Source organism: Gallinula chloropus, assembly GCF_964237585.1.
Source record: "Gallinula chloropus genome assembly, chromosome: 1".
NCBI classification, from domain to species: domain Eukaryota; kingdom Metazoa; phylum Chordata; class Aves; order Gruiformes; family Rallidae; genus Gallinula; species Gallinula chloropus.
In genome coordinates, this window is record NC_140085.1 from 69,324,725 (window position 1) to 69,338,497 (window position 13,773).

Consider the following 13,773-nt stretch of genomic DNA (forward strand, 5'->3'; position numbering starts at 1 on the left):
GCACCTGCTTTGGCGGGTGTTGGCAGGAAGTCATCTACATGAATCACTCCTTCCATGCCAAGACGACTGTTATCAGGCAGGACACACCTGGTGTGGAATCTCCACTGCACGTGCTCATGGACATTTTCCCAACATGCAGCTTGTTGAGAACTATGATCTGACCTTTAACACTCATTACTACACAATATAACACGGCAACTAGAACTTAAAACCTTTCTGAAGATGAGCAAACTTCCCCATTTGAATCTGGAGCCTTTTGACCTCTGCCTTAATGGTAGCAAAAAATGCTGCTAGCTTCCATTACAGGAGTATCTAGTGTCCAACCAGAAGCCATAAGCCTCTAGGAAATTCCTCCCAGCATTTTATTACAAGTAATTCAGGGGAAGTTCTTACTTCTTGATGGTACCCCAACTGCTGGCACCTTTGAGAATCTCACTTGTTAGTGTAGAAGAGAGAAAAAAACAACAGCAAGTTTAAGTATTGTGCATTTGTGAGTAAAACCTGTATTTTAAAAGAAATCATTCCCCTTGTGATTTTATTACACATCTTATTCATTTTATTGATTTCTTTCCACTTTTACCATGCATACTTTTTGCTCATCTTCTACACTATCCATTAAGATGGAGAATAAAAATTGATTGATCGGTTTTGCCTCTGGAAATCCTTTATCAGTTACCAACATGATAATTTTATGTTTAAATTGCAACCAATACCTCATGGAATTTTAATCCAACACAATTTTTTTTTTTTTTTAACTGAAATCTTAAAAGTTTCTGGAAGCATTTCCCTTAATTTTGGATTTTGCTACTGTTTTGATGAACGAAATCAGTATTTTGTGTATATGTATTGCAGCCACATTACATTCTGAAAATGGCATTACTTAGGGGGAGCAATATTTCTTCCAAGGATGATTACTGAGCTGAAAAGAAAAACCTGTTGCTGTTACACGTCTCGCACATCAGGCAAATACATAGAACAGATCAGCATGTTTTGTCCAAAGGCTGGAAAGCGTCTCAGTGACTCCCAACTGTCCATAAATATATTATACTTCAGAAAAACACGGTGCTCCAAGCTTGTAGATAGAGTAATATCCCTACTCAATATATAGATTCCATCATTGTGGAGAGTGCAAGTCAAGTTAAGACCCGATTTTGAAGCGTTCTCCGTGAGGTAGAGCCATTCTTTGGTAGCAATGTTGTAAGACTGCACAGTTAGCACGTCCTCACTTTGGTTGGATTTTTGGTTTGGTCCAAGTTCATGAATACAACCCCCTACCAGGTATATAGTTTCTTCGACAGAGAGCATCTGTTGTTTGCGAACATGGACATCACAAAGTTCAAAGTTGGTCCAGGAATCAGAAGTAGGACAGTACTGCAAAATGTTCATGTTCCTATCTGAAACAGAGGAGAGAGATTTAAAAACAAAAAATTATATTACAAGGTATTCGTGGAGGAGAATTCTTCCTCCCTACAAACTGTATCAGCCACTATTAGAGATTGCTAATTTATTATGGTGCAAAAGCAAAGTAGAGCAGGGAAGAAATACTGATGACTGAGAACTGCAACTCTTTGCCCTTGACAATGAAGTCTGAATGTTCTGTTCCTTTGCAGAGGAAAAATTAAGCTACTTTTGGCATATTACATGATGTAAATGGTCTGGGGATGCAGATTTTAGCAGAATAATCCCTACCATTTAATTTATGCTTTTTATTTTGTCTCCTGTTGATGTGTCTGGATTTTTTATGGAAATGGGGCAAGATTTTCTAACAGTGATAACCTATGAATCAAATTATCATGAAGACACTATGCTTCATTAATGGCTGTCAAGTAATGATTTATAATCCAAGCTTAACTTCTCTACTTTGCATTTCATTCCATAAAATCAAAGTTTTATATAATAAAATTCATAAAGCAAGCTACAATTCAGCAAGTGGCATGGAAGACCTAAGGGCACATGTTCATTACCTTACACAGAGAGAAACACACACTGTAAAAATCATTTAAGAACCAGGAACTCCATGCTACAACATCAGGTAGAGGCACAGAAAAAAGCTGAAGCCGTATCTATACTTGAGTTGAAAGTCAGTGGATGCATGTGTTTGCAATACTGTTATTCCACAAAACTGTTACAATACCACCCTGATTTATGGTGCAATGGACACCCTGATTGTGTCCAAAGCTTCACTAAATTAACACAGAACGCACAGGACTCGTTAGCTAGTAAATTCAGTTTCAATCTCTGGAGACCTGAGCTAAAATGCAAACTCAAGTAAGAAAAGGCAACAGGTTTGCAGACTCCAGCCCGGTGTTTCAATAAGATCTGCTCCCTGTTATAACTCTATCCTGCATGACGATCTCCAGATGAGCTCCCACGTGGAACAGCAGAAAGTGACATACTGACAAGTTATGTAAGGGCACAAGTATAAACAGCCAGAAATATAACTGGATTGTCATGAATGAAGAGCATTAGCAGCATGATTAGGGAGGTGCTGCTATAGCATTTTCTCGCACTCCGATGATTTTCAGTCACTTTTTATTACTTTACATTGTCTTCTTGAGCACCTAATCCACTAAATAAAAGAAATAAAGAAGGAAATATCATGGTGATGTTCTATGAAACTGCTGATCAAAGCTCTACTTATAGATGATCTTTGTCTACAAATAACATACCTGACTCATTAAGGGACAGGGGGAAATACAAATTAATTTTCCATGTCTATCTATAGCAGTAATCTTCCCAGGCAAAAAGTGCTACGGTGTGAGAGGTGGCATATGAAATGGAAGTCTATCGTGATATGACCCTAATTTGCTCAGTCCAGAGCCTGGCTCTGCTATATCCACTGAAACAAACAAACACAAAACCCCAGTATGAAATCAACATTACAGTTCCTGACATGCATGTTTCTATTAGCATCTAGGTTCACAAGTGAGAGCTGAGAACTGGAAGGAAGGTCTATTTTTCAAGAAGTGTCATTATAATTTACAGTAGGAAGTTCCAGATCCTACCATCTTTTGGAAAGTGAAGTCTCCAGAGAAAGTTCTACACAGATTAAAAATATACCCCACATAACCCCAAATTTGAGGTGTATACTGAAATACTAAAAATAAATTAAAATAATTTTTTTATTAGTTTTATGTAGCAAATGTAGTGAAATAGCAAATGAACCTCAGTGTCTCTTAGGCCTTACCACCCTCCAACATCTGCATAACACGGAAGGTGAATCACTAGTGTAACTGCAGCAAATCTGGGTTGTAAGTCTGGTATCTGTCCTGAGCCAAGAGGCCAAAGAAAAGCTAATTCTAGACCCTTGTCCAGGAAAGGATCTTTATTTATGGTAAACACAGGCATTTGCTGTCCTGAACGGTCTTGGATTTAAACATAAGCCTGTATGTGCTACTTACCCACTGCTCACAACTCTATACTGCTGTACTGTCCTGTCTCCATTAAAAATGGCTTTTAGGAGCAGACCTAGGAAAAGATCTAGGGAAAGACAGAAGCCTGAAGGTCAGTGGCAGTCCCTCAAGGTGTGGAAGAAACAAGAAGTAATTCACTGACTGTGCTCCTTCAGTTGAAGCCAGAGGTACTAAGTACCAAAAAAGGAGCTCAACACAGGGCAGCAACCCTGACTACACCCACTTTGTTAATTAATTTTAAAGGGAATAGGAGCTGCATCAGCAACATGCTGTTCATCCCGTCCATGACATGAGGATTAGGCAGTCTGAAGAAAGAACAGCACAAACACCAAAAAAGGAACCTGCAAAGTGCAGGGGATGTAGGGGAAATGCTGCTACTCCAATCATCTCGTAGCACTATTACCCAAATCAAAGAATCTTCTTCTAACCTCTTCTTTCTCTTTCTCCAAATAAAAATGACAAACTCCTAACTTAAGTGTCTGTAAGCAAGTTTTTCCATTGCTCTGTTTCAGTCTCGTCTCCTTGTTCTCTGCTCTCTTGTCCCAAAGGATGTTTTTCCCCTCTGGTCTGACTTTTTAGTGTCAAGTGTTGTGTGCCAGACACATTCCAGTCCCAGTTCACAGGACTGAAATGCATCAGGGAGCTCAATCACAGAATCATAGGGGTTGGAAGGGACCTCGAGAGATCATCGGGTCCAACCCCCCTGCCAAAGCAGGTTCCCTAGGGCAGGTCGCACAGGGAGGCGTCTGGACGGGTCTTGAACATCTCCAGAGATGGAGACTCCACAACCCCCCTGGGCAGCCCAACAGGTCCTTTAGTGGGGCTGACCAGAGGACTGGGACTGCAGTGCACACCGCAGCGTGGCCCTCCAGGAAGAAACAGGCACACCAAGATCTTTTGTTTCCTTCAGTCAAGTCACAACGTTCTGGGGCGGAATGGGCCAGACAAAATGCTTTTGAAGGTTATCATTACCACAAGGACCATGAGACATGGAAGCATGCCTTCTATAAACCTTATAACAATTCAGAGCTAAAACCTGCTCAGACACTAGAAAGGACAGCTTGTTCTAATGTCAGTTTAACTTTGCTCGTGGTACTTTCTGTAAAGGCTGATCTCTCTTCTACTTTTATTTTCCATTTGGAAAAAAAAGAACAAACCCAAATGAAAAACTACTGTGGTCAACTGAAATGGGCAAAAGCCTAGACAGAGGATTTAAAATTTAGGGAATCCTGGTAAATACTGAACATTTGACATGAAAAAAAACATTGACTTCTGAAACTCTGAGAAAATGGTATCACTAAAGAATGGCATTAGGTGCTTAAGGAATAAACAAATGGGAGCTCTTGTTAAGTGGCGTGCTTTTCCTCCAAATAAAAGAAAAGTAATTGTCAGGAGAGAATGCAACTTCAAATCCTTCCTTCCCTTCAATATCCTCAGGAAGAAGGGTACAAAAAAGAATGAAGTAAAAGTGTTGTTTCTCGATTAAGCTTTTGATTAGTTATTCAATTTTTTCAGCACTGACAATCTTACCTACAGCTTGAATTTGCCTGTGAAATCCTGAAACAGAAAACCTGAAATGCTATAGTGATCATAACACCTATTAATACATGACAAATACTAATACAGGCAGATATTTTCTTCTTATTTTTCCTTCCAACAGTATAATACAGGTATTTAAATCTAAAGTGTATATGTTGTGACCTCTCTTTCTACTGGACAACCAAAATCTAAAAACAGGAGGGCTAAGCTGGGTGCTGAAGCACCCATCAGTCTGTTCCCTCAGAATAAGAGAGACCCAGGTCCATGAGGGCCATGAAAAAACCAAACAGTATCTGATTCCTCAATGACAGAGCTAATCTTCTTTGTTTCATTTGTCAATTATTTTCCATCAGTGATTCACTTCTATATGTTTTAATGAGCACTATGCAGCTTTCTACGTCAGTTCAAAAGATTTCCTGAAAAAGGGAAGAAACCAGTCTGGGCCTTAGAAGGAATCCAGTTATTAGGAATCAAAAGTAAAAGCAAGCTGGTTACCTCGTGTAGTGTATCCTCCGATAACATAGATCTTGCCCTTGCATTCGCAAGCTGAGAACTCTGCAAGAGGGTTTGGCATGGAGGCCACGAAATTCCACCAGTCGTTCTCCGGGTTATAGCACTCCACGTTGGAGAGGGACTGACCGCCGATGGCATAGAGCTTCCCATTTACAGCCAAAAGCTTGAAATTGGACCTGAAAGAAAAGAGTGTGACACTGAATTTTAAGTTGCACAGATGTACAGAAAAACATAGGAAAGAACGGTCTTCCTATCCAGGCTCCAACGTATTCATGACCACTTACAACTTCATCACCATCACTTCATATATTACAGCATCTGAACTCTTCTGTGCAAGGCCAAAATTCTGTAATTACACTTTAATTACTTAGGACAGTAACCAGTGACATTCTGGATGTTAATGATGTTAATGTTGAGACTGATTAATGCTTTATTTTGGATTTCAATCTGTCACAGCTTGAGCTCTAAATGTTTAGTTAACTAATGTATTCAGTAGAAGCCTCATTTTTACTAGGCTTTTAGTCAAGTATCTTTAGTAGAGGAAAAAAATATTATATATACACGCAGTCAATGATACTATTTTAGTTAAAATTGCAGAAATTTCAAACAACACTTGATGAATGCCTAAGAATGTGTACTTGTCCTGGTCTGTAATATAGAATCTCTTTAATAACCCTAATAAACAGAAATTTAAAGTGGTACACACTGAATCGTGTGCTGGAGAGAGACTCTCCTGGAGCTTATTCACCACTGAACTACTAAATACATCCTCCTTGCCACTGAAGGAAGATGTATCTCCAGATTAATGTTCCACCCAACACTCCACAGGCAATGCCCTGTTCTTCATTTCTTACTCTGTTCCATTATGCTGTTATATTTCACGCTCGGCAAGGGGCAACTTTCTAATTACTGAAGAGCAAGAAGCCTTATATCTGACACTTTCCAGAGAAGACAGGCAGAAACAAATGGTCTATGGATATTAAAGCTGCAAGTCTGTAGGAAGAAGTCGGAGGACTTGAAGACAGAGGGGCTTGCATGTTCAGCGATCCCTTCCAGCTATGGAAGCTGGTCTAATAAAAGACGAGCTCTACCTCTCTTCAGGAAGAGTCGTGCTGCCTGGAAAGGCTGTTCCTTCTCTACTGCTGAGCAAAACTGAGGTTTTATCACGCATTAAACAGATGTGTGAATGTGACTGGAGGGCACCAGCTCAGCATAAAGGCGAACAGGGAACTGCGTTACGTCTGTGAAACTGAAGTGATGCTTTGGACTTGCACTGGCCTGCTGAGCAGTAAAGTGAGTTACACTCTCCATGAATCCAAGAGTCAAAACTTACCGCTAAGTAGTTTTGCAGGATTTTGTCTGGGCAAAATGAGCCCTGACTAGCAGCAGACTGCCCTGCAATTTCTTTTTATTAAATATATTTGGAAAAAGAATTTGTTTCCAGATGGAATCATTTTGTTCTTGTCATCCTGATACAGCTTTGGAAACTAAAATGCTCCTTTGAAGGAATTAATTGTTTTTTATTCTTTTTTTTTCTTTTTTTTTTCCCTGACATTTATGATTAAGTCACTGTTCATCTCGTCTCTACAGCAATTATGTTTTCCATCTTAGAGAATCCAGAATAACATGGCAATCAATAGTGGGTATGAAATGAAGGTAATTGCTTGCAAAATATTATGATTTTCAAAGCAATGTACCTGTTCTAAAAGTTATGGTGGAAAAAAAAAATCCACAAATCAACAAAGGGTCAAAACCACAAAATATACATGCATTTTCCAAGCAATCCTTTAAAATCTAAAGTACAGTAGAAAGTCTGTAACCCTGTGCCTATGATAGAGATGTTGCAGGATTTTTGGCTTACAAAGTGAGTTCACACGCACACAGGTAGCGCCTCCCTATTCTAAGATTCTCTTGCCACTTTTTAAACATGCCAAAAGTTCAGCCACAGGGGACATGAATTACCTAAGTAAGTCTGTAATGTCCGAATAGTAAAGAATTCAGGTTTGCTAATTCTCACATACTTCTTTAGTCACCCTCTAATCGTAGCCTGTTACTACTTTACCTGACTGTAGGTAATTTATTCAGTTCTTCCTTGATGGCCTTCCTATCACTGATCTGGTCCTTGCAGCACAATGAAAACTTCCCCGGTGAAAGACATACAGCACAAATTTCAACTGCAACTATTCTAGAAGGAGGCCACCTACATTTGTGTCAGTCACTTAACCACTTCCAACACTTGTTAGAACGGATCACCTTCAGGGAAAGTACCTGAGATTTATGGAACACATTAACTCTAAGGTTCATTTTACTCAAAATTAGCCCTAAGTATCCATCAGCACACTTTATATGAAAGTTTGGACAATACCTCAGTATGTTATGAGAAACTTCTGCCATTCACCTTTTCATGCCAATAACAGCAGGTGTTTTTATGGAGAGTGAACATTAGGAAATATTTAGTGTATTTTTACACTCGTTTAATGTGCTGGAGCAGCTGGAAACAAGGAAAGCAAACATTGAGCAGCCAGCCAGCTCTCCACAACTAACAACTGTTCCATGGACCACAGCTTGGAAACAACAGAGCTAAACAGTCAGTCAGATTGAACTGCGATGTAACTCCAGTCACACCAGAGAGTTATCTAAACTCAGGGGGCCAAGAGTATTTTCCAAATACCAGGTCTAGTGTGTACCCTTCTTGTTGGGACAGGACCGGGTATGAGCTGTCTTCTGATGTGCTTTGTCTCCTCTGAAAGGAACCCCAGGAACACAAGCAAGAGCAAGCTGTGGGATTTTACCCACAGGTCAAAATGCATCTTTCATTCAATAAAAAGAAGTGCAAAGCACCACGTAAGCAGAGGACAAAAAACATAATGCACAAATGCAAAGGATCCAGGGGTCAGAGTGCACAGTTTTCTGAATACAAGACAACATTCAACAACTTGAAAAAAAAACCCAACTCTACATCATTCTGGATTATATTAAAAGCTATAGGTGTGTCTGTAGGAGAACACCATGAACGTGGCTGTAATGAGGACAGCAAGCATTCCTCTTGTTCGCTGACAAATACCATTCATTTAGTATACAGCAAGAAAAAGTTAGCGTAAGACACTAGAGAAGACCTCATGATCAGAAGGTGGCTAAACATGGCAACAAGTTACCTGGGAAGAAGGAGGTTGGAATCTACATTGCTGGAGGGTTCCAAGAACAAGTTAGACGTGTATTTGCAAGATAAGCTTGGTCCTGATGTAGATCAGGCTTGGACTAACCTGTGGCTCCTTCCTGCCAAATGATCAACTTTAACCTTAACATTTCTCACAAGCTCAGATGTCTTCTTTATTCTAGAGTTAAAGCATTTGCAACAAAGAATCACAAAAGCACAAAGGCGATTCCAAAGCGGTTTACATTATTTGCATGAACCACTTTTCTTTACATTCCTTACATGAGTCTGCAAAGCACACTGCATCCAACACTTAGCTTTGGAAGCATGTGATACTTTTGTAATAAATACAACGTGAATATTTTTCACTTAAAAATTCCTGCAATTTCTATTTTCCCCCAACACAGAGGAATTTTGAGTGAAAAAAAAAACAACCCCACATTACAAATGTGGAAAGGGAAGGTCTCATAAACCACTACCATTACCCAGGAGCATCCTCTCCTATATTCCTTTAAGAGTCCTCAGAATGGCAGCAGTTCAGGCAGAGATTGCTCACAAAAATCATGTTCCATGTGTATAATCCCAGCCAGGGGCTTACAAGGGTCTTCCAAGCCTGGAAGGTCTACCTGCCATGAGTAGGAAGGTTTTGAAGGAAAATAAAAGTGGAATATACAGCTGTAACTGGCACATTCAGTAGAAAACCTAGGAGTACGTTATTTTTAAATAGAAAATTTTAACTGACAGCATCAATTTAAAGAAAAGTATGGAAAGGTATTCAAGGGTATTACCTGAATTTTGTGCTTTTTTACCTTCTTCAAAGACCAAAGGTGGTCTTGGGCAACCCTTACATGAAGTTTCTTCCATGAAAAAGTCCAGGATGCTCTCTGAAGACACTATTCCAAGTACAACAATATCTCTAGAATGAAAAGATCTACAAACTGCTATCTGTTATGGACCATTTATGACCAGCACAAGACTTGGCCCTCAGATGAGAAATTCCAGGCTCAGTCACAGGATATGAGCCAGAGCACATTACTTTATCCCTCGCCCTTGGATATTCATAAATAGGGAACAACACTTTCTCAAGCTTTTAATGGCATCACAAGGGTAACATACAGGAGTCACCTGTTGTGAACAAACTTGAAACTACAATAACAAGACCTCTACATCCAGAAAGCAAGCTACCAGCTACACTCTAAACCAGAATGACTGCTAAGTATTCGGCATACATCTGATGGTGTCTGTCTTCTCCTTAGAAGTAAATTGGAACTATTTCATCCGTGCATGTGTCGAGAATCCCAGGGTATAATTAAAGATAAACATATCACAGAGTTTATGACATTTGTGCAGGGCAGAGAGCTTCTGATATGAACAGCAAATCAGCACAATTATTTTCATAACTCCCCAGCATTCCCTTGAGGCCAACACACGCATCCTTTCACACAGGCCAAATCCAGACACTCTCTTATCTCAAGTCAAAGCAACTTCAATGGGAACTAGAAGCCTCCCTCAAGGTATGTATGCAAAAAAATTAATCCATGGGATGTAATTATATCAGCTGACACAAATTCATTTGGCAGACCGTCACATGTCTGCAATTCCTAAGCAGCACGCTGGGCAACTGCCCTGCTTATTTTACTACAGCATAACAAACTAAAAATACAGCGCCGAGCAAACTGCAGGTCCAACTGCAGCCCATCTGTGTGGCAGACAGACATCGGTGCTGTGCGCGCTGAATGCAGCATCCCCGATTCCAAAAATTTCCCTGCTCTTGGCTCCCACAGCACAGGCCATCCCTTCCTGCATCCTGGCCACAAGATGTCAAGCACATCAGCAGAAATGTTATGTCAGATAGCAAATATAATAATTAATAACTTCAGGCTTGATACTCCATGAAGATGTTGAAGTCAGAAACCTTTCGTGGAGGGGTCAGCAGAGCTTCCATGAAAAAAACTCCCCCTGGCTGTCATTCAGGGAGCAACATACTCACTTGCTGCTACCTTGCAGTCACAGGGCAGACGTAATTCTGGGTTCTTTTTCACCTGCAATAACTACTATCAAATGTAAGACAATGTAATGGCCAGTGTAGACTTCTATGCCATGGAATACCCTCTTGCCAACTGTGATGGGCTTCAAGCCTAAGTTGGTATGGCAATGGAGTTAAAACCAGTAACATAAGGAGAAAATATCCATATGTTTATTTCAGATATAATGATTATATATCCCAGAAAAAAAAGGGACAGTGTGGGTGGAAAAAAAGGCTGATCTAGAGTTTGAAGTGCCAGGTCATAAGGTTAAAAAAGGGCCTCGAAAACACATTTTTTAAAACCCTCTCATTCACCATGCTGCAAAATCACCACACACAATAACATCACTCAAACCAATGTCAAAACCTTGTAACTTGATCAATGTGGGACTTCTACGTTTAAGTTAATTTCCATAGGAGACACAGTGTGGGCTGACCCCATCATCCTCTTCTACTGAGGCCAATGTGCTCCTGATGGTGCTCACGTAGGCAAAAATGCCAAAATGAGGGCAGCTAAAACATCTCAGTTCCCACAGGTGCCTCGATGAAGACTGCTTATAGGCTCAGTCTCCAAGAAATATGTCTGCAAGAAAAGGTGTTTCCAGCATTTAGAAGCTAAATATTGATTTTTACAGATTAAATTCTTCCCAACACCATTCCAAAAAGCCAGAAATAGTGAAAAAAAATTGTTTCTGATGAAGTATGATGACTGATTGTGGAGGCAATAATTTCAATTAAAATCTCACAACAATATAGGAAGAGGGGAAAAAAAAAAAGTGAAATGGGAAAGAACAGTTTTGAGGGTTTTTAGCTGGCAAGCGCTAAATAGACTGGACTAGAAACTTCAGCATAACTACCCAGATGCAAAGCTTTTATGCCTATAGCTTAGGTCTCTGCATGCTCTTTGAATTCACTGGATGGAGGACATAATTTCCATTCTACAGCAAATTTTGGCCTCCTCACTTGTTCTTTTTCAAACAGAGAAGACAAAAAAAAAAATAAAACCCTTTTTCTAAAATGGAAACAACATGGAATTTCAGGTTGGATAACAGAAAAAGGTTGTTTCAGTGAAGTAAAAGGCTTTGTTTTAACTCTGGAGGGTGATTAAGGCAGAGCAGCCACAACCTTGGTCAGGGAGATGGCTTCTCTTCTTGGGTTGGTTCTCAAGACCAGCTCTCTATTACTCTTTCAAATGTAAATTGTACAAGTGTTACTGAATACTAACTTAAACGTAAATGTCAAACAAACAATTCAAAAGGATAAAGGAAAGAAGCAAAATGGTCAAAATAATGAATGATTTCCAAAACCAAATATTCTTATAAAGTGAGAAATTTCCCACAATTTTCCTGACATTTTTCTGGTGAATCTTTCACTGACAGGCAGGCCTACAAAACATTCACATTTTTATGAAAGTATAAACCAACAAAAACCTGTTCCAACTAAACCTTTTCAGCCATCTCAAGGTCTAACATACCTCCCCACTAAGAGCAGGAAAACTTGTCATTTACAATACTGGAGTTAAAAGATACCACAAAGAAAGGAGAATTTTATCTTTGTGGGTTTGGGGTTTTTTAAAATCTTTGTTACTTCAAAGACAATTTCTACCACCAGCAAGACAGCTGTTAGGTGAGTCTGGCTCATTGTATACTAAAAGGAAAAGTGAGAGCCCACCACCAGTTCACACCAACATGTAGGACGACAGCACAGTCCTCCTCTGCTGATGCCTACCTAGCTCATGTTCTCCCACAGCTGAGGCCTTAAACCACCACCATCTATGCAACAAAGGTCTCCCTCACCCTTCTCTTGCCAGGGCAGCTCCCTGCACCATGCAGGAGAGAGACAGCAGCGTTGTGCTGCGGTGGGGTGACTCTTGCCAGTAAAGACAAGGTTTGCCAGGCCTATCTGCTGGCATGCTGCCAAGCCCCCACCAAGCATTGCCATCCTTCCCACCACATGATGCAAGGGACATGGGTGATTCACAGCACAGAGACGGGTCTGAATCACTTCTCGTAACACTGAGTCCATTCAACACCACGTGACTCAACAGGGTCTATTTTGACAATATACATGGACAGATGTGTATTTCAGGGAGCGGGGGTTACCTCTTCTGGTTCATTGAAGCCAGCTGACTCCATTCGTTTAGGCAAGGATTGTAACAATGGGCAGCCGAAATCTCCTGGCTGGTGATCCTGTAGCCCCCAACGATGAACAGGTAGTTGTCCAGCATCGCCGACCCATAGCCTCGGACATTCACCAGATCAGGGGGCAGGTTGTTGGCCAGGGGCAGCCACCTCTCTGCTTCCTCATCATACCTCAGCATAGACCAGGGGGCTTCCACCTGATGGTGACAGCTTGGAGGCAGGCCCAGGGAAGCGCTACCCATGAAGTCCCCAATGGCCACGAGGGTGGCGGTGCCCCTCATCCGCCTCTCCTTCAAGTGCTGTTGGAGAGCGTGGGGCAGGAGGAGATGCGGCCGGGCGTCAGGCCTCCGCAGCACCTGATGGTAGTGGGTGGCCATGAAGTCTAGACAGGCATCGTGCAAGTCCTGAAGACCGTAGACCTGAGCCAGGCGATGCAGCTCGAAGCAGTTGCCCAGCCTCACCTGGGAGAGGAGCAGGCGGAGCAAGGGGGTGACCTGCAGGTAGGAAGCTGCCTCCACCAGCTCCTCCAGCAAAGGGGGCTCCTCATCGCCCCCCTCCTCCTGCTCCAGCCTGGACAGGCAGGAGGTGTTGATAAAGTCCAGCACCAGCTCCAGGCCCAAAGCGCTCAGCCCCCCGCGCAGCAGCTGCTCCCCCTGGCCCTGCCCTGCCTCCCGCATGCCCGAGCGGTAGAGGGCTCGGAAATAGTCACTCTGCTCGATCAGCTTCCTCTTGCACACCGGGTAGCACTTGTCCCCCAGCCGAATCTGCACCACTTCCTCCCCCTCACCGGCCCCATCTCCTTCTTCCCCTTCCCCCTCCTCTTCCTCCTGCCGCCGCCGCCCCGCCAAAGACATCGCTCACCCCCTCCCCTGGCTGCACTTCAGCCCGGCCGCTGCCGGTTGCGGACAGGCTCCTCCTCCGCCCCGGCTGCCGCTGCCGGGATGGGAGGAGCGGAGCGCAGCGGCGCCGAGCTGGGCCGGGCCGCGC

The 13,773-nt window shown here is 42.0% G+C and overlaps 1 protein-coding gene across 1 annotated transcript; it reads right to left on the reverse strand.

Annotated features, from left to right (window-relative positions):
* Positions 1 to 647: 647 nt before the first annotated feature.
* KLHL42 (kelch like family member 42) lies at positions 648 to 13,640 on the reverse strand (the record flags this gene model as incomplete). The annotated part of the gene is made up of 3 exons (XM_084265457.1): positions 648 to 1,394; positions 5,448 to 5,641; positions 12,748 to 13,640. The coding sequence occupies 3 exons, from the start codon at positions 13,638 to 13,640 to the stop codon at positions 943 to 945; spliced, it is 1,539 nt and encodes a 512-aa protein (XP_084121583.1). The 3' UTR covers positions 648 to 942.
* Between the last annotated feature and the right edge of the window lie 133 nt (positions 13,641 to 13,773).